Consider the following 25715-nt stretch of genomic DNA (forward strand, 5'->3'; position numbering starts at 1 on the left):
GTGTACATATTTATTGTTTTTATCTCATATAGATAAAATGAAACATGCTATTGTTGTTTTTTTCCAATTGTAACGATATCAAACATCTACTCCAAAATCGGGAGAGACCGGACAATAAACGTGTGGTACTATTCGCCGGTCACTAGTAAATCCTGGTCAAAATAGACCGGGAGAGACCGGCATTTACCGATAGGAGTGATAAAAAGATATATCTATAAATAGGTTTTTGGAATATTTAGGTCATCAACTGATCATTCTAGGATACATGTACAACAATAACATACCATGACATGATAACCGACTGTGTACTACAAAATGATAAATAAAAAACCCCGAAGAGCGCGATTTATTGACGGAAAAGGTTATTTCATTTGTAAATGTTTGCATTGCGAAAATTCATTGTAACATATCGCGACATTTCATTCTTATTTAATAATCAAGCACCCTCATACCGATCGGAATTTTCGGCTTTTATTATGACCGACTAAAAGGCTCGAGAAGTTGCTGTCGCCCTTTCACAAAATCTGATCTCATTCCATAAGAGCGCCGCGCTTCGGCGCGGTCTCCAAATCAATTTACCTGCACGTGATCGGTTACCAAGTCCACGTGATATCTCAGCAGTGAATGAATCATAAGACTCACATGTCCGAGATCACGTGCCGGGGAGAAATTTCGTATGAATTACATGTTTCCCCTAATGAGCAAACGTTCTTTTAATTTATTCAAGCAGACGATACTCTGAACCAAAATAACATAATTATTTAATTTTGATTGAACATTTTTAGAAGAGAGTCAGACATGTACGTTCTTCCGGGAACTTGCACAAAATTATTCTTTTAATGCATATCCCGAATTGGAACGAAACAACACAGAAAGTTCCGCTGGTGCCCTGCCTATATTTACAATCGCAACTTTTTGGTCCTTTATAAGGTTATTATAGATAATAGCCGACGACGTTCCGATTGCCAACATTTCTACCGATTTTCAGAGTAGCACGAAAAATATTCAGATTTTCACATGCAAAGGTGAACAGACCGAACCGCTTTAATTTAATTCCATGTTTACATGACACAGATAATGGATCTATTTTTGGAAACTTCTGATACAATTTAGATAAAGCGAATATTTGAGTCACCAAATGCATTTTAACATAGAATCTATCGGTCTTATATAGCGGACAGACATATTCATGTGAAGAAAAGAAAAAGAAGAAATTGTACAATATTTTATTTTTGTGAAAAAAATGAAGCGATTTCAAACTACAATATTGTTGTTGTTGTTTACGGTTTATATAAATACGGCAGCAACGATTCCTACTGGAAAAATTAATGTACATGTACAAAACGTCGCCGGTGAGTTGTCTCAATTTGAAAATAAGAATTTTATATCTATATGGATTACATTTTATAACAAATTGTGTAGTTTGTGGGGAAAAAAAGAAAATACGTATATTTGTTCTTTATATTACTAAATATTTAAATATAATAAGAAAAAATATTTTGAAATATGTTGGAAGGAAATAGATACCGATAAATTAAAAAAAAAAAAAGAGCGAGCAAAAAATGACTATATTTTAAATCGCGATTGTTACTTTTTGCGTGTATTTTTTTTCATTTTAGGTTTATATCGAAACATGCAAAGGCAACATTGATCCTATATATGCATTGTGTCTTTACAGCTGAAAATGATGAATCAGAAGGACAAGGTATTCCAAAAAACTCCAAAGAAACAGAAGAAATTCACACCGGAGAGAACGCTGAACGTGAAAATGGTGAAATTACTCCGCTGTTGACAGACGACTTTGCCGCTCGTTCAAGCAGTTCTGGGATCTTTCAAAATATTATGAATAACATTAGAAGAGGTCAGGTGACACAAGAATCGCTTAATAAATGGTTAAATCAATTACAAACTGCAATGTCTAGGGGGACTATTTCCTCCGAGTCTGTGAACCGGTTCCTTTCGATGCTAAAAGAAAAATTCGCGGGGACTACTTTCGGTGATACCTGCTGTATAGTAGGGTGACGAGTGAAAAAAAATTGTTGTCTAACTCTGAAAAAATGTTGTAACATTTTACGGACAGTATTAAAACATGACAGTAAAGTCTGAATAAAAATCATATTGAAATCATGTTCAATTAAAGGACTTGACAGGTTTTTGTCTTCTTTTTGAACTTTGAAATTGCATGCATGCCAAGTATGAATGAATTACAAATTGATGTCACTGATTTATCTCTGATCTCATATAGACATTGTTTACTGTTAGACTGTGTGTATTATTTTTTTTTGTGGAAATCTCATAAAAAAAATCACTGTAATTACGTTTTATACATTGTAATTCTAAATCTGGAAGTTTTGCACCAGTCTTACGTAAATACACCTACGTTGGCATGCTCTGTTTGGTGTGGTCTAAATACTGGAATACCTCAGATACCCCCTATGTACCAATCTGATTAAAATCAGCTCTTTATTGACGCTATGCATTAGGATCTGACGGACACCAATAGGGGGTCACCTTCTCATGACCTCTCACACAGCCAATCATCGGCAAGCTCTCACAATTTTGAAAGCGATACGGTTTCTAATTTTAGCCGCTGGAAAACCAGTACTGTACTGAGTAGGTAAAATTCACGATTTCGAGAACAAACATGGCGTTGTAGGTAAACTGGTAAAACAATCTTGCCAATGAAAAATTTAGTATATTATTTCCAGTTTATTTGTTTCAAAATATTTCAAACATTTTTTTCTTACAAAAAATCAACGTTTATCTATAGAATTACTTAAGGTCTACAACGTTTGCAAATTCAATCAATGCATACTTTGAAATTTTCCCTATGATGATGAATGGTTTCACCCAGACAGACAGACGGACAAGTCCATTTAAGATAGCGTGGTTAGGATGTTAGCGTAGTAAGGGTTAAAGACACATTACGCTCAGAAATCTTTTTAATTCTTTAGAAAAATGTCTAACATGTGTTTAAAATGTTTTATTAATGGATTAACAGCTATCATGTAAGATGATAATGAAGTAGCGCTGAACATGAAGTAATGTATTTTCACATTCATACAAAATACTTACTCACTATATATAATTATACAAATTGCCAATATAACAAAACCATCAAAATATAGTTAATATGCATATTGGAAAATAAAACTATGTTTGGAAACTGTTACATGGTACCAAAAAAAAAGAAGTTTTTAAGAAGAAAAAAAGATAGCATTTCTGTGTCATAATGGGCCTTTAAATACATTGTACAAGTTCACGGAATCGAGCTAAATAGTAAACTGTCACATTACGACATGAGAAAAGCATTCGAACTTCGGCCCAAAACGTGACACACGCCTTTACACATATGACGTGATCTCTTAAATCGTGATAGTTTTAGAGGACAAAATTATCTTTATCTGTGAAAATTGACAAAATTCTATCTCAAGTTGTAAGATGTTCTCACTGAAACAAGGCATGCTTGTTTGGAATGTTTTTTTTTTATAAACATTTGATAAGGTTTTGGTAAATATCCTTATAGGGCTTATAGAAGTATTTCACTTTACTAGTCAGATAGGAAGTGGATGATAACGTGCATTTGTCACTACTATGAATACCTTCCATGAAATATTGTGTCCGATTATGTAATACTGTAATTTAGACTACAGTGCATTTGGGAGGTGATTTTCGTATTCTTATTTAGGAATTTTCAAACACTTTCAGGGGCCTTTCGTGTTTATTCATCTTACTAGAGTATATTCTAGTTAATTATAAGTTATGTTGTTTTGTTGTTGTTGTTGTTGTTTTAATGTGTGATAATTAATTATGGAAAAAATAACATATCTGAATGACTTTTCTTAAGTCATTTTCATTGACAGCTTTAGATATAAAAGTAATATATAAATTACTATACAATGTGATACAAAGTATAGGTTTTTGACTTGAATTGCATTCATAGAGGATATTGAATGAGTGTAAGTTCAATATTGAATTTATTGCACGAGTTGAATAAAATTATATTATGCGAGCCTCTGGCGAGCGTAATATTATTTTATTCAACGAGTGCAATAACTTCAGTAATGAACTTACACGAATTTAATATTCTATTTATCACATACCCAAAATAAAGACTGTTTAAAGTGAAATAAGAGTCATTTTTCATGACGCGCCTATAGTATAACGCTAACATTTAGCGCGTCTTTACACTACGTTTGTATAACGCTAATGACGTCACGTCAAAATATATGCACGGCCGTGCAATACCATATTTACGGAGTCGCAAAATCGGCACGGGTGTGTGATAAAGCTAATTATTGCACACACTGGAACGTAGTATCCACTCCGTAATAAGTATGAACAATATTTGTTAAAACATTACTTAGATTCTGTAAAATCCGACATTTTGCCAGGGGCAAATTTTCGTTAATTTTGGAAATAGAAGATTTTCGCGAAAAATAAACGTCCGCTAAACGCCAGGGGCAAATTTTCGTTAATTTTGGAAATAGAAGATTTTCGCGAAAAATAAACGTCCGCTAAACACCATTGAAAGAAGGAATTCGGGAATATTTAACATCGCCAATTAGTCAGAAATGTCGCATTCACGAAATGTTGACCTCGCGAAAATACCTTATTTTACTTTATAATATTATAAGCCAATTTTCACATTTCACGCTCTTCTGTAGAAACAAAATTTATAGATCTATATAAAAATCATATCAATGTATGCAAGAAAACCGTAAATAATATATATGTCAATATAATCTTAGATCTACATGTATATGTAATAGTAATTAAAGGTAGTTCAAGTATGAAGTCATCATTGCGGTGCAACTTTTAACAATTTTTTTTAAAGTAATGACATTTGAATCGAGAAATATTCAATAAAAAACAAAGTTCAATAATAGGTTTTTATGCAAACACGTAGTTAGCCATAAACAATGAAGAAATACCTTGTTATTTGGGCGTGCTTCGGTTCTTCAGGGTATACATAGTAAGTCAGTAATTCCCACATTTCGCATCCATACGAAGAAGTCGAAGTTGACAGCACTTTAAATAATTTTGTTTAGGGAACAATTTTGAGTGCATTGTTGTACAGAGTTATGCACGGTTCGAGTTCAAATGTTGAGGAATATAAATACGAAGGTCAAAAAGGCCTGATCGTTTAAATAAATAAGCATTTGAACGATAAACCGTGCACATTTATACTTTACAGTAGTGCAAGAAATTTTAATACATATTTACATTCTAACATGAAAATAAAAAGTTATTTTGCTGACGTCATTTGGGTTATTGAAGTCATATCGTGTAATGATGTAATAGTGTGAAGCATGTTAGAATGAAAATTTAAAAAGGTTAAAAACGAAATATATATAAGTTAATACACAAAACACTTCAGTCATGGAGACCTCAGAATTCAATTCATCTGAATTGTACTATGTTCTAAAATGTCTATATTAATATACTTAGTAGTGAACAGAAAAAAATCAATATTAACTATTCAGTGTTATTGTATTTAGTAGAAATTATCATTAAAAATTTAACATTCATTCCCTTTATGTTAAGTTAAACATATTTTACGTAACTTGCCATCCACTTTAGTAAGAATTAAATTCTGAAATATTTCGATGACGTTAAAGAAAGGTAATGGACAAACAAGGGTGCAGAATTTATGGAAAGTTGTTTTTTGTTTTGTTTTTATATCTGTGTACATATTTTAATAAGTACCATCGTTGTTATACTAATAAATAAATTGCGTTTGCAATTTGGTTATCTTGTTTTCAAATTTGACATTTTGTTGACCCAATAAATTTCTATTCCGTTTGAACGTTCAACTTTTGCATTTCACACGGGGCTTTTTACAAACCAAACATATCCGCTCTTATCAAGCCCATTTACGTATTTGTAAACATTGAACCAAATAGGCGAGATGCTACGGACGCGTGGAGAAAATACGTGAACTTTGGTGATTTTTTTCTCTCCAAAAGTTCATTCAAGCTGAGAATACGGACGTATATCTATGAACTCTGAGTTTAAAACGTAAAAAAAAATGAAGAGTATTGTTGTTATTGGACTACTGTTGCTGGTGATGCCGAGGGGCTATGAAAATCGTGTTATTTCACAAAGTCTTATAGGTCAGTGACGTTTATTATTATTTTTATTATATTTATTATGATTATTATTATTTTTAATGAATGACATGGTTTGCACAGAACATTTTTTGTAAGACACGAATGTCATAGACTGCATTTATAACGTTTATTTGATCAAAATTATGGCTGAAGCTGTATAAAGTAAAACATTAAAGAGATACTCAGGCAAATTAATGACAAAAATATTAAAATGATCTTATGTACTCAAATCAAGCTAAAACGACATTTTCTTAAAACCCCAGCATGAATTTCTGTATCAATTCTATATATTTTGGGTTTGGAGCATAAAAATATCTATATATGTGGAACGAAATTTAGACGCCGACAGAATCTCCGAGTAGTAAAAAAACAAGTTATGTTACTTGGACAAACCCTGGAAGTTTCAATAACAGATATTGTGGAAATTGTATGATCAAAACAAGTCTAAACAATTCATTACACTTGCTTATTGACGTTTCCAGAGTTCACTGTGACAACTTTTGTGAATTTTTAACGCTCTAACCTGACCCACGCGGGTCAAGTTAGGAAACCGACATATTATTCATTATTAGAAGAAAAGTTTTGCTCCTGTGACTGCCTAGTGTATTTATTTTGAGGACATTTACAGAATAATGAATGAAAAATTTAAAACGAAGAAATGAAAATTTTGCCTGTGTCTGATATGTTGTTTCCCTGCTTTTTACAAAGATTTTAACACATTTTGGCCATGCTCCGGCCGTCGATCCACCGAACGATTTTTTTCTGGATAACTTTCCAATTGTTAGCAATTTTCTGTACGCAAGTGACCGGCTACTAATCTCACAGGATTTCTGAATCTGCGGTGAGAGACAAATGACCATTAGAACCAATGTCCGAGATCAAGTTTCACGGAGAAATTACGCCTCGCCAGGGGTTCGAACTAGAGCTCCCTTGATAAATATTGCAATGCTCACCATATTGAACAAAGCGGATATTAAAAAAGCTTATCTTATCTGACACGATCGACACTCATGCAAAAAATGATAGCAGACATTTTTTTAGCAAAAAATGGCATTTAATTTTAACAGCATACATTTTCTTTGTAAACAATAACATTTGTCACTCAGAATATACATTTTCTGTAGAAACAATGGCATTCGTTTCTTACAACTGATTTTTTCTGAGCAAAATAAAAATGGTATTCGACCCTTACAATATTTATTTTCGTAGGAAACAATGACATGTTGCGTCTCTTACACATTTTCTGTGTAAAAAAATGACATTCTTTTCAACATGATACTTTTTCCGTGTTCACAATGACATTTTCCTTTTACCACTGACTTTTTTCTGGGCAAACAATGACATTCTTCCCTTACAGACAATGACATTCGTTTCTTACGGGCAAAAATGGCACTTGTCCCTTACAGCATTTTATTTTCTCAGATACAATGACATTTGTGACATTTGTCTCTTACAACATATATTTCCTTTGTAAAAAAATGTAAAATAAATGGCATTCGTCTTTCAAAATGTACAGTTTATACGCAAACAATGACATTTGTCCCTTAAAACAGGCATTTTCTGCCATTATTCATTTTACATGTTCACTGTTAAATTATCTTAATTAACGACTGTAAGCGTTCAGAGGTTCAAAAGAGTACTACATGTTCTTATTTATATGTTATATATAAAACAATGTTTTATAACATGCCCTGGGTATTAGTATATACAGAGATAAGACAAATCTATTTGGACCACACAGATTGGTACATTTGATCTGCATTAATCTCTAGTAACTATAGACCTCTGGTCAATAATCTGCCCTGACTTACAAACGTAACAAAAATTCGGTTTCTTGACCGTGAGAAATAACAATGACCTTTGAACTTAGTCACGTTCTCGACGTATGCAACACTGTTACAAAACATCCTTTAAGGTAATGAACTTGGCCTTGACCTACATGCATGAAATCCCCTGTCACCACACAATTTTATCAGTTTGTCCTAAATTCTTGAAAGTTTCATTGTACAAGTCTAAAGTTTGTGCTACAAAAAATTAAAATGAATTGAATTTTAAATTGAATTTAACTGATAACAAAAATTCGGTGAGCAAATAAAGCATATTGGCTTTTAAAGGGCATGTTTGTATTACTGGATTCTTTTTTTTTCTGTAGAAACAACGATAAAACAATTTTTAAGTTCTTTCAAAGCATTTTAGCATTGTGATAACGTAATGTAAGTCGTGCGGAGGGATCCATAATTTTTGAAAGTCTTCCAAAAGTCCTCTTCTTAACCATAATATTCATATTTTGATAAAAACTTTACAAAAATATTTTATAGGTGTCCTCCACAGAAATGCATGTTTCACGCCAGTCACTGGAACTTAAAATTGACTTCAGAAATAATTTCATGTTAAATACATGTTTCACGTTTTTAAAAACATTATCCCTCAGATCTAAATTTAAACTTGACTTTACCGAGCATTCAGTCCAAATGCACGTCCTTAAATAGTTGGCATTTATCACTTACAGCATGTGATTTCTGGGCATAATTTAATAAATCCAAAAGAAATCCTCCCTGACCAATCGAAACTGTAGCTATAAAAAGTATGATGTTCTACCTTTTATATTAACGATACTCATATTTAAATGTCATTACAAAATAATTCATATTACTTCTGTTTTAGTATCTTACTTAAAACATGTTATATCAAATACTATAGTCTATAGCACAATGAGCTTTTGGTGTATAAATTTTACACAAAGCTAAGAACGAATGACAGAAAACATCTATTTGATGTGAGCGTTAAAACAATAGGAATACAGAATCGCTCCATAATAATTTTTTTTCCTTTACAAAAGGTGGTTCGAAGAGATCGTTAACTTTAAAGTAATTCAAAATTACTTTCAGAAATGTTGGCACGAGAACAAGATGACAACACGAGAGCAGAAAATCTAGATGTCAATGTACAAGTGCCATTGCTCCGCCCAAAACGTGACCCAAGACCGCCTTCTGACCTAGATACTAAGGATTCGGAAGAAGATCCATCAGTTGGACATTTTCGAGCGGCGCATTCACATCATCTCATGGATCATATAATGCATGACATACACGAAGGTCACGTGACACAAGATAAGATCAACCATTGGTTGAAGGAGATACAAACGGCACTTGATCACGGCAGTCTGGACATGGATTCAGTCAATGCATTCATGAACACGTTGAAGGACACGGGCCATTACAGTGGAGAGAATTGTTGTTTATTTGGAAAATAAATGTCATCCCAAGTTTTGTTAATAATAATCTTTGAATACATGTGTTAAAGTTCATCTTTTTATCTCTGTTCTGTATCCCTAATGTATCTTATATATCTTTATACGAAAGTATAAATAGTAGAAAATGCCACTACATGAGGATCAATCGCAACTTTTCGGCCCTTTCCGTCATCTATTATAGATAATAACCGAGGACGTTCCGATTGCCTGAGGAGTACTAACCCTAATTATGAATCGGTAGACATCGACTTATGTCGGATAATATCGTAATTATCCCCTTTTTATACCTTTTTCAAGTATATGTACATTTTTTCTTTACGCGAGAGGGTGTTTTCCATTGTGATGTCATTATATGGGAAACTACCAATATGGCGGCTTGCATACATGCTCTAACTCGTCTTTCTCCGACAATTCCGTAAAAAGGACTTGTAAATATGCAAACATTTAGCGCGATAGAAACTTTCTATACTTTTGGGATAGTGTCAACACTATAGAGGGTCAACATGGCGTTTTTAACAAGTGAAAAATGGTTTTTCATGAAACATAATTATAGTAAAATAATACATTTCATGAGTCTCAAATCCAATCGCCTCTTTTCGGTTCATTCACAGTTACTCACACCACGATTTAGAATTTCATATACTACTAACAATTTCCTCGAGAACAGAACTTGGAACGAAACATTGCTCACACATCTAGAACATTACTGAGCATTCCTCACACCTCGCGAACAAATCTTGATTAGCACTTAAATATAACTCATGGAATACTATTCACACTTCGTGAACGTAACTCATTAAGCATTTCTCACACACCTAGGGACCGTTACTCAATGAGCACTTGAATATTACAAAGGGAATAGTCATAACACTTCGTGAACGTAACTCGTTAAGCATTTCTCACACACCTAGGGACCGTTACTCAATGAGCACTTGAATATTACAAAGGGAATACCCCTAACACTTCGTGAACGTAACTCATTTAGCATTTCTCACACACCTAGGGACCGTAACTCAATGAGCACTTGAATATTACAAAGGGATTACTCCTAACACTTCGTGAACGTAACTCATTTAGCATTTCTCACACACCTAGGGACCGTAACTCTATGAGCACTTGAATATTACAAAGGGAATACCCCTAACACTTCGTGAACGTAACTCATTTAGCATTTCTCACACATAGGGGCCGTAACTCAATGAGCACTTGAATATTACAAAGGGATTACTCCTAACACTTCGTGAACGTAACTCATTTAGCATTTCACACACATAGGGGCCGTAACTCAATGAGCACTTGAATATTACAAAGGGATTACTCCTAACACTTCGTGAACGTAACTCATTTAGCATTTCTCACACACCTAGGGACCGTAACTCAATGAGCACTTGAATATTACAAAGGGATTACTCCTAACACTTCGTGAACGTAACTCATTTAGCATTTCTCACACATAGGGGCCGTAACTCAATGAGCACTTGAATATTACAAAGGGAATACCCCTAACACTTCGTGAACGTAACTCATTTAGCATTTCTCACACATAGGGGCCGTAACTCAATGAGCACTTGAATATTACAAAGGGATTACCCCTAACACTTCGTGAACGTAACTCATTTAGCATTTCACACACATAGGGGCCGTAACTCAATGAGCACTTGAATATTACAAAGGGATTACTCCTAACACTTCGTGAACGTAACTCATTTAGCATTTCTCACACACCTAGGGGCCGTAACTCAATGAGCACTTGAATATTACAAAGGGAATACTCCTAACACTTCGTGAACGTAACTCGTTTAGCATTTCTCACACACCTAGGGGCCGTAACTCAATGAGCACTTGAATATTACAAAGGGAATACTCCTAACACTTCGTGAACGTAACTCATTTAGCATTTCTCACACACCTAGGGGCCGTAACTCAATGATCATTAGAATATTACAAACGGGATACACCTAACACTTCGTGAACGTAACTCATTTAGCATTTCTCACACACCTAGGGGCCGTAACTCAATGAGCACTTGAATATTACAAAGGGAATACCCCTAACACTTCGTGAACGTAACTCATTTATCATTTCTCACACACCTAGGGGCCGTAACTCAATGATCATTAGAATATTACAAACGGGATACACCTAACACTTCGTGAACGTAACTCATTTAGTATTTCTCACACACCTAGGGGCCGTAACTCAATGAGCACTTGGATATTACAAAGGAAATACTCCGAACACTTCGTGAACTTCGTAACTCATTTAGCATTTCTCACACCTAGGGGCCGTAACTCAATGATCATTAAAACATTACAAACGGGATACACCTAACACTTCGTGAACGTAACTCAATAAGCACTTCTCACATCTCGAGAACGTTACTCGTTTAGCATTTCCCATAACTCAATGAACACTTGAAAACACTATTCACACTTAGTGAACGTTACTCATTAAATTGTGTATTTCTCACACCTCGAAAATAGTCTCGAGGACTTTAAAATTACTCATGGAATTCTACTCACACCGCTAGAACGTTACTCACTGAGCATTCCTCATACCTCGGGAAAATCACTCAATGAACACTCTAACATTTCTAACAGAACACTAGTATACTAAGCTTTCTTCTCGATACGATACTGATAGAGTATTGCTTACGTCACGAACATACAATGTAGTTTTGCACTTTAGCAAAACATTTTCACATTTTAAATGTTTTGTGTGAATTTGGATCTTAACCTAAATCTGTGTTTAAACTGCACTTTAACGATATAAAATAAATGACATAAAGAATCAATAGTGTTGCGCAGTGGCTTTTAAAAGATTAGAAGATTTGCGTACACAAGTTTGTTATTTCCTTATAAAGTTAAAACCAATAAGAGATAACAAAATTCCGTAACCAGGGTTAAAACAGCAAAAAATACGGACCCCGGAACGGTCCGGAACGAAGGAGGAAAGGACCGCAATGGTTTCAATATTTACATAATCATTTACTTTTTTCATGTTTGCGTACACATACGCACAAAATTGCTTGACAAGAATATTTTATATACTTGCCATATGGCCGTGAATCATTAGCAAATTCAGCTTAAAGGCACATCCTTATTCATTGCATTCATTAGAAATATCAAACATATATTTTATAATGTTTTTAATAATGGATTAACAGTTAGTAAGATGTTTCACAGCACAAGAAAGTAATTCTTAAAAGGCAGTTATATGTTGTAAAGGTAGCAAAATGTAAAATAAAGTAGTATTTTGACTTCCATACAAAATACTTGTTCACTCAGTAATAATAAGTTAATAACTAATCACTTATAGTACCACAAGTAAAAAATTGCTGGGAAATGCAGCAATATGATTGTCACGGCGAAAAACACCCCCCCCCCCACACAAAAAAAAAAACAACAACAAAAAACAGTTTCAAATATATTGATAAGGTATCTCCAAATAGCATTGTGTTGAATTGACATGTTAACTTGTTCAGAAGGTTTTAAAATATCATAATGTAACTTGTTACAAGAGTCATGTTTATGTAGTAGAGCAGAATAATTATCATTCTTGTGCACTGCATACCTCTTGAGTGAGATTTATCCACCTATGAAGGTTCATGTTGATATCTCAAAGGCTTTTGTAGTTATGCTCCGGACAAAATTAAGTATGAAAAATAACAAAGGGCAATAACTGAAAAATAATGCACGGTAGGTTAAATGTCTTGTGTGCTGCACTCCTCCTCAATGAGATCTATCCACCTAATAAGTTTCAAGTTGATACCTCTAACACCTTTTCGAGATAAGCTCCGGACAAAAGTATGAAAAATAACAAATGGCAATAACTAACAAAATATAAAGGGTATCATTCTTGCGCAAAACATTCCTCCCCAATAAGATCTATCCACGTATAAAGTTTCATGTTGACATTTCAAAAACTTTCAGAGATATGCTCCACTCAGGTGAAAAAGATAGTATGGAAAAATAACAAAGGGCAATAACTCAAAAATTATGAAGGGTAGAGTTATCACTCTTTTGCACTGCATACCTCCTGAGTAAGATCTATCCACCTATGAAGTTTCATGTTGATATCTCAAATGCTTTTGTAGTTATACCCTTGACAAAAATAAAGTATGAAAGTTAACAAAGTGCAATAACTGAAAAAAACAATGCACGGTAGGTTATCATTCTAGTGTGCTGCAATGCTCCCCAAGAAGATCTATCCACCTATGAAGTTTCAAGATGTTACCTCTAACACTTTTTTTAGATAAGCTCCGGACAAAAAGTTTGAAAAATAACAAATGGCAATAACTCAAACATTATAAAGGATAGAGTTATCATTCTTGCGCACAACATTCCTCCTCAAAAAGATCTATCCACGTATGAAGTTTCATGTTGACATTTCAAAGACTTTTTCAGAGATATGCTCCACTCAGGTGAAAAAATTAGTATGAAAAATAACAAAGGGCAATAACTAAAAATTATGAAGGGTAGAGTTATCACTCTTTTGCACTGCATACCACCTGAGTGAGATCTATTCACTTTTGAAGGTTCATGTACATATCTCAAAGGCTTTTGTAGTTACACCCCGGACAAAATTAAGTATGACAAATAACAAAGGGCAATAACTGAAAAATAATGCACGGTTAGTTAATATTCTAATGTGCTGCACTTCTCATCAAAAAGAGCTATCCACCTATGAAGTTTCCAGTTGTTACCTCTAACACTTTTTTAGATATTCTCCGCACAAAAAGTATGAAAATAACAAATGACAATACCTCAAAAATTATAAAGGGTAGAGTTATCATTCTTTCGCACAACATTCATCCTCAAAAAGATCTATCTACCTATGAAGATTACATTGACATCTTAAAGTTTTTTTAGTTAATTAATGCTCCACTCAGGTGAAAAAATAAGCATGAAAATTAACAAAGGGCAATAACTCAAAATTTAGGAATGTTAGAGTTATCACATTGCACACCTCCTGAGCGAGACCTATCCACCTATGAAGTTTCATGTTGATATCTCAAAGGCTTTTCGAGTTATGCTGTGGACAAAAATTGAGTTTGAAGAATAACAAAGGGCAATAATGAAAAAAAAATGCAGCGTAGAGTTATCATTCTTGTGCACTGCACTTGTCCTAAATATGATTTATCCACCAATGAAGTTTCAAGTTGATACCTCCACCTACAAAGTTTCAAACTGATACTTTTTGAGATATGCTCCGGACAAAAATGTAGAGGGGCGGACGGAAGGACAGACGGACGGATGGAGACTAATTCTATATCCCCCACCGTCTTTTCGGCTGGGGTTAATAAAACATTTTTTTGCTCATATCTAAAGGAAACTCAGAATTTTGCTCACAATAACGAGACATGAATTCTGAATAAAGTTTGATGTGGTAAAAACTGATTTAACCCTTTACCTCGTATATACGCGAAACAACGCGGAGCTCCCCTCATCGCCAAGAAAATTTTGGACTTGTGAGAGGCTAAAAATGACCCCAGGTCGATCATAAGATAACGTGTAACCAACGCTGAAAAGCCTTTAACTCTATCTCAATCCCTTGAGAAGTTAGGAATGTAATGTTCAAAGACATTTTACACGTGAAAAGATTCACTCTGGGAGAGACATAGATCCGACATGAGAACACATTAGTCAAAATATGTCGTCCCTTCGTGTGTTCGCATTTTGAGGCGAAGACGCGAAAATATACGGATGGCGTAAATCAGCCACCATACATAATCCATTCTCAAGCATGTCGAAAGGATGTCCGGAATTAATGTGTTAATATAAAACGCTGATATTTCGTGTGTTGATACAAATACTGTTTAGATTCTATATGGTTTTGAAAAAAAACAAACTGTTTCTATGTAACTTTTCACAGAAATGGGCTGTACAATGATTGCGTAAAAACAATAAAATGTCGGCTGTAGAAATCGAAAGGCATTTTGTCACGTGACTTTTGCCCATGCTACCGAAAACTACCCATCACAATATCACGGCGTTGAGACGCCGTGAAATAATTTTAAGAACATGGCGTACACCGAAGTATTGGTAATTCGAAAATTTATATTTATCCCACCCATCCCCTTCCTCCTTGTCCAAAACCAACAGTCAGTGATTTCCGATAGAAAAAAAAAATTTACACAATAAGTTTTGTAAACCGATATCGCGAAATAAGTTTAGTAACCGATAAGTAACCGATAGGAAGTCTAATGAATTTCAAGTATTAAAGGCGCTTGCGCCGCAACCCCCATGAAATCGAATGAATTATTAAGCCTTGTCACTGATATTTCATTAGAAATATACACTGATATTTCACTAGAAATATTCACTAATATTTCACTAGAAATTTAACTGATATTTCACTAGAAATTTAACTGATATTTCACTAGAAATATATTTTATAAAGGATATTCGATGGATTTCTATATTTGTTTTCTTTGAGTGATATGAAAATGAATATTTCATGAGTGGCTGTAGCCACGAATGAAATATGATAATTTTCATATCACAATGTGAAAATATATCCTGTATTTATAGGAAACAAACTTAAACTTTTTGTTCATTTTTTACATTTTCCTCTTTTTCTGTCATTGCAATGTTGCATTGAATTTAAATTTTCTTTTTATAATTTTATGTTAGAAACGTTATATACTTTTTGCTCTAATCATTTTTGTTACTGAATGAACTGACTTAAGGTTTCAAATTGTTATCTTTTCTATTACAGCACATACATTTCTCCTGTGTATTTAACTTTTATTGACATGGTCACATGTATATTATTTGGTGCAAAAAATCTTTAACTGTTTAGTGCTTTCTTGATACTAATACAGAAATATATTTATATCATATGATTTTTATCATAATTTTGTCTTCCTATCACCTGATCCTAAATTAAGTAACAATTTTGAAACTCCATGTTGTTATCAAGTCAACATCTAGTTCATGTCAAGTCACGTCATGTCTTATTTTATGCTCCGAGAGTTTATAAACACGCCATATATTATACTCCATGGAATGTAAATTGAATTCGTCTTAAAATTCCCGAAAAAGCAAAAAGAAAAAAAATTAAACAAACCAACAAACAAACAAAAAAAAAACGCAAAAAAATAGCGCACTAAAATCAACATCTTAAATAAGAATTTCTATTCTAACATAACATTATTGACAGTTTCAATTTGTCATAATTGTACATCATCATGTCCATACCATTTTTTATGTAATCTGTTTGGATTTATTTCGCTAGTTCGAGATAGGCAGAAAATTAAGCAGTCAGACTCGTATTGTATTTTAATTTGTGTACGCAATCTCATGAATCTGATCTTCTCATAAATCCGAAGTATACGGGAAGAGCTGATGCTTGTACGGCGGCAATCGCAACTACTCGGCCCTTTCCGTCAGTCTAAGGATAAGTTATTATAGATAATAGCCGAGGCAGTTCCGATGCCTGTGAGGCATTGTGTCTGTTGTGTCCTGTGAGTTAGTTGTGAGTTGTGTCCTGTGAGTCAGTATGTGACTTGTGCCTTTGAGTCATTGTGTGAGAAGCGTCTTGTGAGTCAGTGTGTGAGTTGTGTCCTGTGAGTCATTGTATGAGTTGTGCCTTTGAGTCATTGTGTGAGTTGTGTCCTGTGAGTCATTGTGTGAGTTGTGTCCTGTGAGTCATTGTGTGAGAAGTGTCCTGTGAGTCAGTGTGTGATTTGTGTCTTGTGAGTCAGTGTGTGAGTTGTATCCTGTGAGTCATTGTGTGAGTTGTGTCCTGTGAGTCATTGTGTGAGTTGTGCCTTAAAGTCATTGTGTGAGAAGTGTCCTGTGAGACAGTGTGTGAGTTATGTCCTGTGAGTCAGTGTGTGAGTTGTGTCCTGTGAGTCATTGTGTGAGTTATGTCCTGTGAGTCAGTGTGTGAGTTGTGTCCTGTGAGTCAGTGTTTGAGTTGTGCCTGTGAGTCATTGTGTGAGACGTGTCCTGCGAGTTAGTGTATGAGTTGTGTCCTGTGAGTCAGTGTGTGTGTAATGTCCTGTAAGTCATTGTGTGAGTTGTATCCTGTGAGTCAGTGTGTGAGTTGTAACCTGTGAGTCAGTTTGTAAGTTGTGTCCTGTGAGTCAGTATGTAAGTAGTGTCCAGTGTGTGAGTAGTGTCCTTTTACAAACGTCTTGAAATATTGTCAGAAATTTTAGTTGAGTAGCGGGGGGATCGAACTCGCAACCCCTAGATTTGTAGTCACACAGTGTTACCACTGCACCACAGCGCCCGCTCTGATTTCTATTATTTTGGAAGTTCCTATATACATTATCACATTATTGTCCAATATATTGAGTAATTATATTAAATTTTCACACCTTAATAGTTAATATAGCGCTAAGGTCTAAAGTGTTTTACAACGGCTGATATTCGTATCCTTGCTCGAAGGGGTTATGATAAAGAACTTTACACAAAGAGTAGTAAAAAGAAAACAAGACTGTTTACAAGCAAAAGAAATAAACCATACCAGATAAAAGCCACGTTCCGTTAATTAGAAAATTAACAATAAGCAAGCTGAAACAAATAAAGCAAGATAAATGAGTTCTTCAACATTGAAACTCCCTGTTTCCCTATGTCCACCCGAGTACTCAGTTGATTATTCGCGCGAATACCGAACTACCTTTTACAAGGTAGTTGGTAAATAGGATATTGTATAGATTCCTCTGAAAAAACAGAACATATTTTTCTGAAACAAATGTTACGGTGAAATAACAAGATATATGTTGTCTTTACTACGGTAACACCCCCTTCAGTGTTAATTGGCCAGGGGACTCCGCTGGTTATTCGCGTGAATCCCCAACTACTATTCAGAACGTAGATGGTTGTCCCAACATAACATGTATTTCAAAAAAAAAATATATGACAAGATTAATGAATTCTACGAGATAGTATGTCGTGGCCACGAGATAATATCTTGAGGCCTAAAGATAATAAGTCGTGGCCACGAGATAATTAAAACTGCAAATGTCACATCTATGTCATTGTAGATTTCTTTTAAGACGTCCTACTTTTATTAACAAAAACTCGAAAGTAAGCGATATTCGTTCTTATTGAAAAAGGCAGAAATACTTTATCAGTATGTATACATTCTTGCATTGGATTATATAAAACAGATTATGTTTTATAAATGTTCACATTGTGTCTGCCTTGTTTTCAAAATAAACAAACAAACAGTTCATAGAGTAGGTCATTGCTGCATTAACTAAATAAAGAAAACTGAACAGAAACACACTATATTTAAAATTATTTATTACAAAAACAACATGTTGTATAGAAATGATATGTGCTTTTCCGGCATTTAGTTTTTCAAACTTTCAATATATCACAAAACAAATGAGTATTAGAATCTATATATAAACGATATCTCCCTAGTGAGTTATAAACAATATCCTACTGATTAGAGTGTTAAATCCAATGCTCGCTTGTGCCTGAAAATAATGTCAAAGGAGGGCACTTTCAAAGGTCCATTCTTCTTTTACCAGTTAAGCAGATATTTCACCGTACGGAACTAAATATTGTCAAATGGTTAGAGTTAAAACTTATGCCTGAAAAAAAAATTTCATTGGGCACTTCTGATTGATTCTTCCTTCGCCAGTTTAAGCTGTTATGTCATCGTATAGGACTAAACATTGTTAGTAAGAGTTAAAACTCGGCCAACAATATCATCTTACTGTATACGGTAAAACAAATGTGAGTATTTGCACAAAAATTGTCATATTTCACCGGTAGGATATCAAACTATCTCCCACTGCATTAAACAAGAGTCCCGACCCCCTACCGTCATGACATATTTTCCATTGGCAGTATATCTTATACCATGCATGTTGGCATGACTCCGGTACGAATGGCAAAATGTCTGAAACAACGAAAATGAAAACGTAACAAAAATGAAATGATTTTATTTTAGATTTGGAGTGCATTCAGACCATCTAGATTATCGAGGTTCTGTTTGAACCTTCTTAAAAAAGTAGCTGCCTGCGATTGCATAGTTTTGTTTTCCTCAAAACACACTTTTTTGCGAACGAATATGTAACAAGTGCACTTGTCTGTTTGATCAAAATTGATAACGATAACTTGTGTAAGAAGGTGATGTCTATTAATACTTAGAATGGCAAGTAATGCCAAAAGTCCTGGGTGGGGTAGCTTTGGACATAAGGAACAAGGAAATTATTCTTGGCGCCTGATTCAAACATAACATGGATCTCTTGAACTTTCATTTAAACATAACATCTAAAAATTAATCTAGATTCTTCTCTCAAACTAATTAAATTGACACTTACAAAAATCTTTTTAAGTCAGTCTGTTAGTTGTATACTTACCCCACTCAAGCTGCATGGATACCGATAAAATCTAAGGTTTCCTGAGGTATCACCACATGCTGCTAAGTTTTCTGTCGCTTTAACGTCTAGTGACGTCATATCTGCATTCTTCAAAAATTTTGACGTCATAATTCCAGCAATTGAAAGTTCAACCATGACCGAATGCGTCATCCACCTGGCCTTATGAATAACGTCTTGTTTGCTGAAGACTTCGAGTGTTGCAGGTCGCCCTGTTTGAATAAAAAAAATTAGAAAGGTCTAGACCTAGCTTTAAATCGTATCTTAGGCCTACACTGAACTTCAAACTTGTTCTACCTATTTGCCCAATGAGAGCTATATGCAACCATTTTGGAAAAGTAAATCAAGAAAGATATATCGCTTAAAGGCACATATGCCTCAGAAACGATTTTCGCTAGCGACAGCATAACAAAGCGCCAAACAACGCGTTGTCATGCGGAGTGTTGTCGCGATGTCACATTGTCGCTCGGCTCAAATCGAAGGATTGGCTGTATTTGTATATATAAGCCAAGCGACAGGGTGACATCTCGACAACGCGCGGTTTGGCGATAGGACACGACGGCAGTGTGACAACGCGAAGTTTGGCGCGTTTCGCTAGCGACTAGACGTCAAAAAGCGATAACGACAACGCAATGCGCAGTGCACCAAATCACCCATTATACCTGTCTCCTTTATGCCCTAAATTTAATGGTGTTGTCATTAAGACCTAATGAAGTTTAAAAATTAAACATACTTTTGTTACAAACTTTGAAGTTTCAATTTCATTTCGCCAGACCTTGCTTCTAATATCATTCTTTTTTAGGTTTATTAAAAATTTTTAGTCCCCACCTTGATTTTTGGTTTGGCATAAAAATTTATCAATTAATTGATTCAAATAGTTTTTAGGCCTACAAAAACTACCCCAAATTTAATAAATTTGTTTTTTAAAAACTTACATACTTAAAATTTTCCCTAGAAAAGGCTTGACCTTAGCATATAATCGTCGTCTGCAGATTTTTCTGTTGACCAGTCTAAACCGTTGACCGGACCAGAATGACCCTGTAAACCATACGACATTTTTTTGTTCACTATACCTCACACATTTAAAATCATATCAAATTAATATTCAAATTACATGTATATGGCAATCAAATTATTTTAAAAGAATGCTTTTTAATATACTATTTCCTTATGAGCAATAAAATAATTTACCAAATAAAGCGATTTCTATCTTATGTACGTTTTTTAACGCGTCTTACTAGGGGGGTGGGGGGACGGTGATCTAATGGTTACTTTTTGTATCTGCCACTAAACCACGGTGTCGTTGGCTCGAGCACGATCATGTTTCCTCATTTTGAACTTATATTGGCTAGTTAAAGAAAACGGACTCTAAAGTGATTAATTATATCAGTTTCACAACCGAACTTAAATATAGATTATTATGTTAAAACTAAAACATCATTCTTACTTGCCAAAGTAAATTAAAATAACCGGTAACACGTTACAAACACAATTTATGGTAGATTTAAACAAAAACACTTGTGAACCGTTAATTTTGTAAGATTTATTATTCTTTATTTCCTGGCATTTTTTATGTTTTATTCTTAGAATGGTAATGACGGCAATTCAAGATAACCAATGACAGCTGTATTGTGATCATGCTCTGCACCGTCGTCTGCTTAAATTTAGCAGATTTAATACAAAATTATTTCAAATAAATATTACACCGTTCCAAATTGAAGGACATTAAAGTAGACAAGGGTTAACCACAGGTACGAGTATTGGACCTGGGAAGAAAAATATGACCAGATTGATAAAAAAAGCCCCTGTGTTCAACTTAAATGTGCCAAAAACTAAAAAAAAATTGTGAAATATGAGCCACCTTAAAAATATACTATAAGTTAAGTGAAGGCCGGAAACTCCAGACCCGTACTCGGCTGACAAAAATTTATTAGTCTATGTTTACGTACCGAATCGTTGTGCCGCAATTTTGTCTACCGGAGATTTTTAGCACGAATGCCTCGTCTCTTGATAGATATTTCATGAACGGGAAGGGCTAGAGACTTGGGGTTGGTCTCATTTGAAAGCTTAATACAAACGTAAAATAGTGATAAAAACAATTTAATTGTCTGGAGAATTGTTTTCACAACGACCCGGGAAATGAACCCTTTGATTATGGGCTCGAATCTGGAGTTCCCGGCCATCTCTTAAATTGTAGTATATCTTTAAGGGGTCTCATATTTCACATATTTTTAATAGTTTTGACACATTTAAGATGAATTCAGGATTTTTTTTATCAATCTGGTCATATTTTTTCTTCCCGTGTCCGATACTCCAGCCTCAGGTGTTAACCTTTGCATAAAAATCTATCAACACATTACCTTTAATTTTCCAACAAATTCCCAAACTAATGAACCGTCATCTTTGGGCAAGTTTGAGAAGATATAAATGCAACTATCATGCGACCCTGCTGCTATACATCTAGAATCTGCGAGAAGAAAAAACAACATATAACTTGTAATCTCCTACGCAGTTATCTCCCCTTATCAGTACATAGACAATCTGCCAAGGGAGATAATCACTGTAAGGAGTTTGAATAACTTGATGGCATACACTCCAATTAAATTCAGCTCGTAAATAGCGCTCTATGCAATAAATAAGTATATCTGAACTTAAGTCAGATTGTAATTACGAGCAATTCATAAAATGATCAGTTATAAATCAACTTGAGAAATTTGTAAATGGTTGCTTTTGGAACCCAAAGATGCTGCTAGTGCTTGCGAACAATCTATAGAGTCGGACCAGCTTCCAAATCCAGAGGCTATATACTGTTTGTTGAAAAAAATTCAAATTTCAATCACCCTGAAATCCCCAAATTTGATAATGGACAGTTCCAAAAAAAATGGACGCTGGACAAGTTTATTAAAGAAACTCAGCAAGTTAAGTTAATGGTAAAATACATTTTACCTAGTGATAACTTTGAAAAAAAATGCCATGTTGAAAATCCCAAATGTGATAATGGACAGCTCCAAAATTAATAAATTAATGGACGCTGGACAAGTCTTTTAAAGAAATGGGTAAAATATTCAACATTTTACCAGTTGATAGCTTTGAACAATTTAAAAAACCCACGTTGAAATCCCCGAATGTGATAATAGACAGTTCCAAAATAAATAAAATTAATGGAGGTTGGACAAAATTCAGCAGGTAAAGAGAAAAATATTCATCAATTTACCTGGTGATAACTTGATACAGTCGATTCTGTCCTTACATATTTTCCTATTAATCACCTCTTCAAATGTCCCCTCATCATTATGTGATAAAATCTGCAAACTAAATAAAACAGAGAAATATTATATTATGTACTATTGATTTGTTCATTTTTGCTTCGTTGCGTTGTTGATTTGCTGTTATTTTTTGTGCTGCTGTTGTTATTATTATTGTTGTTGTTGTTGTTATTTTTAGGCATTTATTAACTAGGCAATCCCATTCATTTACCCCCATAGCATGTATCAAGCTCTTATTGCTTGTAATAAAAAAATAATTCATGGACTTTGGTCAAAATAACTATTTACATTGATAGTTTCCATGTGAAACGTTTGCTCCTTCTGTAAATAAACCCCTTCTTCTATATATATCATATGTTAAATAATTATACTTCTAAAAGGTTATCCATTGCAGTTATTCTATCAGCAAAATTGAGGTTCACATCGGTAAACAATGTGTCAAATACATTTTTTACCTAGTGTCAATCCAGCAATTTGATGCTGTTCAAAAAACGATCAGAATTTTTTATAATCGATCAGGAATTTAAGTTATTATGTCATTGTTAACAATAACTTACTGTCCATCTTTAGTCCCGAGTGAAAACAGTGTTCCAACATCATTGGTATCAACACAAAGGTACTGGTTACTCTAAAAGTACATATTTACACATATATCTTTTAAAATTAGAGACAGGAAAACGCTCCGAATATTTTGAAATAAGTTTGAAATTTTAATTGTTTGAAAAGGACGTGACACGAATGGACTATTTAAATAAAGTCTTAAGTTAAATCTTATTTCAACAAGCAAAAACAATTTTCCTTTTTTATTCTTAATAGAGTTTGTTTTCGTTTTATGCCAGACTGTAGGAAACCAAAAAAAAAGTTTTCACAGTAGTTATTAAACGCAGTGATACAGCTTAATACAGCGGATGCGGTGGTTACCCAACGAATCACGGCAGTAAGCCACATTAATCTTACCACCACCGCATCGTTCCTGGGCAAGCTCAATCTCCTACGCAGTGATCTCCCCTTATCAGTACAGAGATCTCTGCCATCACAAACATTGAAATATCCAAATTTGGATATTTATATTTTTTAGTTTTTTAATTTATTTTTCATTATTTTGTGTACTTTTGATAATTTTTTGTTAAAATATAACGGACGTAGGTACAAAAAGTTAAAAATAAAACAGAAAGAGAAAAATGACGTTAGATTTTCTATGTAACGGTCGATATTTACATTTGAATTTCGACGTTACGTCATGTGACTTTCATCATCATGTGACGTCTGTGAAGGCAGTGATTACAATTCTGCCAAGGGAGGTAATCAGTGTGAGGAGTTTGGGGCAAGCTGTCAAGCAGTTTATCAGTACTAGGTTCAGCAGAGGTACAGTGCGAATGGCCGTATAAATGAATCACAATGAAAGTGACATGCATCGTCCGGGAATCGAACCCAGGTCGCCCAATTTACAGTCCTACCTATTGAGCTAACAGGACGGTATGTGTGGATATGTAGGCTGGACTGGTAGCAAAATCTAATTACTTTCGGTTTCAGTAGGGTATACGGGTTTATTCAGCATTAATATTAATCTCATTAAACACATCAACATTTACTAAAAGAAATCTGACATTTGTTCTCGTACCTTAAACTGAACTTTTGATACTGGCTTCCTAAGTTGAGAGTCGAACCCGCACAATATACCATCTAGCCCCGCCGTGAAGACATCTGCCGAGCATGCCGGCGCAATGGTCAAACCTCGTAGCTCGTCATAATGACACTGTTCAAAATTAAATGATTCATGTTATAAATATTACCGTGAATTCAATACAATATACTAGTATATTTATTCACTTTACTTATATCTTTGTAAAAACATTCGTGTATGAAAAGCTGGTAGCTGGTGGTATTGGGCGTAAGGGATGTTGCAATTTTGACCATATATCGAATAAAATCTAGTACTGTTTAAAGTTGAATAATTTAGGTTATGAATATTAACGTGAATACCAAATAGTATATTATACATTTATAAGAAAGTAGGTCAAATGGTTTCAAAAGCTCGATTGAGATGTGCTTTCTCCAAGCTTGAATCCAATTCAACAAAAAATGAAAACAATACAAACACATTAAGCAAAATTGCATAAAATGAACAAACAAACACATCTTTGATAGTAAGGTACAGTCTTTCTTTATGCAAGGTAAATTGTGAAAAGCTTGTGGTATTGGGCGTAAGCGATGATGCATTCTTGACCATATATAGAATAAAATCTAGTGTGCGAATTGCATATTTCTGGTCTTGAGGGTGCTATACTTTTTATCTTAACATAATATCATTTAATAAATAAATAAATTCGCTCAACGTGAGTAAATCCATTTAACATATCAGCATAAATATAATAACTTATCAAGATCGTTTGGCAAGATATACACCAATATATATGTACTTACAAAATATTACATAGAAAAGATGACCTGTTAACTCTTCAATGATTTTCGTGATGGTAAAGTTAAAACCTACCTGTGTTATTGGAGTGTCGTCAAACTTAGCACCTTGTAAAGGAGTGTCGGTTTCTGATATTTTTACTGACAACATTGAATTCATGGTAGTTCCAATCAAAAGGCCACTTTTAGTCAAACACAGCATTCGAGCACCCCCTTCTAATTTAGGCATCTAAAAATCAAATACGTGTAATTGTACAATAATAATTCAACACAGAGTTTTATATTAAATGCAAATTATGTACATCCTTTTTTGTATT

At 34.2% G+C, this 25715-nt stretch overlaps 3 protein-coding genes across 3 annotated transcripts in view; 2 read left to right on the plus strand and 1 right to left on the minus strand.

Moving 5' to 3' along the window:
* Positions 1–1017: 1017 nt before the first annotated feature.
* LOC132738785 (uncharacterized) lies at positions 1018–2224 on the plus strand. Its single transcript, XM_060726380.1, has 2 exons — positions 1018–1352; positions 1679–2224. Exons 1-2 carry the CDS (start codon positions 1244–1246, stop codon positions 2020–2022), a joined length of 453 nt encoding a protein of 150 aa, XP_060582363.1. The 5' UTR covers positions 1018–1243; the 3' UTR covers positions 2023–2224.
* A 3608-nt stretch (positions 2225–5832) lies between these two features.
* LOC132738786 (uncharacterized) lies at positions 5833–9420 on the plus strand. Its single transcript, XM_060726381.1, has 2 exons — positions 5833–6116; positions 9002–9420. The coding sequence occupies exons 1-2, from the start codon at positions 6032–6034 to the stop codon at positions 9364–9366; spliced, it is 450 nt and encodes a 149-aa protein (XP_060582364.1). The 5' UTR covers positions 5833–6031; the 3' UTR covers positions 9367–9420.
* A 9188-nt stretch (positions 9421–18608) lies between these two features.
* Positions 18609–25715, minus strand: part of LOC132738781 (echinoderm microtubule-associated protein-like 2) — a 35314-nt gene continuing 28207 nt past the window's right edge. The window contains exons 18-25 of the mRNA XM_060726375.1: positions 25475–25627; positions 24602–24736; positions 23538–23608; positions 22929–23026; positions 22075–22181; positions 20677–20752; positions 19697–19926; positions 18609–19233 (exon numbers count right to left, since the gene is read on the minus strand). Of these exons, the coding sequence (XP_060582358.1) occupies positions 19111–19233; positions 19697–19926; positions 20677–20752; positions 22075–22181; positions 22929–23026; positions 23538–23608; positions 24602–24736; positions 25475–25627 (993 nt within the window). The 3' untranslated portion in view covers positions 18609–19110. The remainder of the gene's footprint in view (positions 19234–19696; positions 19927–20676; positions 20753–22074; positions 22182–22928; positions 23027–23537; positions 23609–24601; positions 24737–25474; positions 25628–25715) is intronic.

Source organism: Ruditapes philippinarum, unplaced genomic scaffold (assembly GCF_026571515.1).
Source record: "Ruditapes philippinarum isolate M1 unplaced genomic scaffold, ASM2657151v2 ctg1078_1_1_1_1, whole genome shotgun sequence".
Taxonomy (NCBI): domain Eukaryota; kingdom Metazoa; phylum Mollusca; class Bivalvia; order Venerida; family Veneridae; genus Ruditapes; species Ruditapes philippinarum.

Excerpts from the sequence above, each read along its gene's own strand:
- LOC132738785 (XM_060726380.1), top strand. The coding sequence starts at position 1,244 with ATGAAGCGATTTCAAACTACAATATTGTTGTTGTTGTTTACGGTTTAT. Across the intron at positions 1,353-1,678 it reads ACATGTACAAAACGTCGCCG|CTGAAAATGATGAATCAGAA; the intron begins GTGAGTTGTCTC and ends GTGTCTTTACAG.
- LOC132738786 (XM_060726381.1), top strand. The coding sequence starts at position 6,032 with ATGAAGAGTATTGTTGTTATTGGACTACTGTTGCTGGTGATGCCGAGG. Across the intron at positions 6,117-9,001 it reads TATTTCACAAAGTCTTATAG|AAATGTTGGCACGAGAACAA; the intron begins GTCAGTGACGTT and ends AATTACTTTCAG.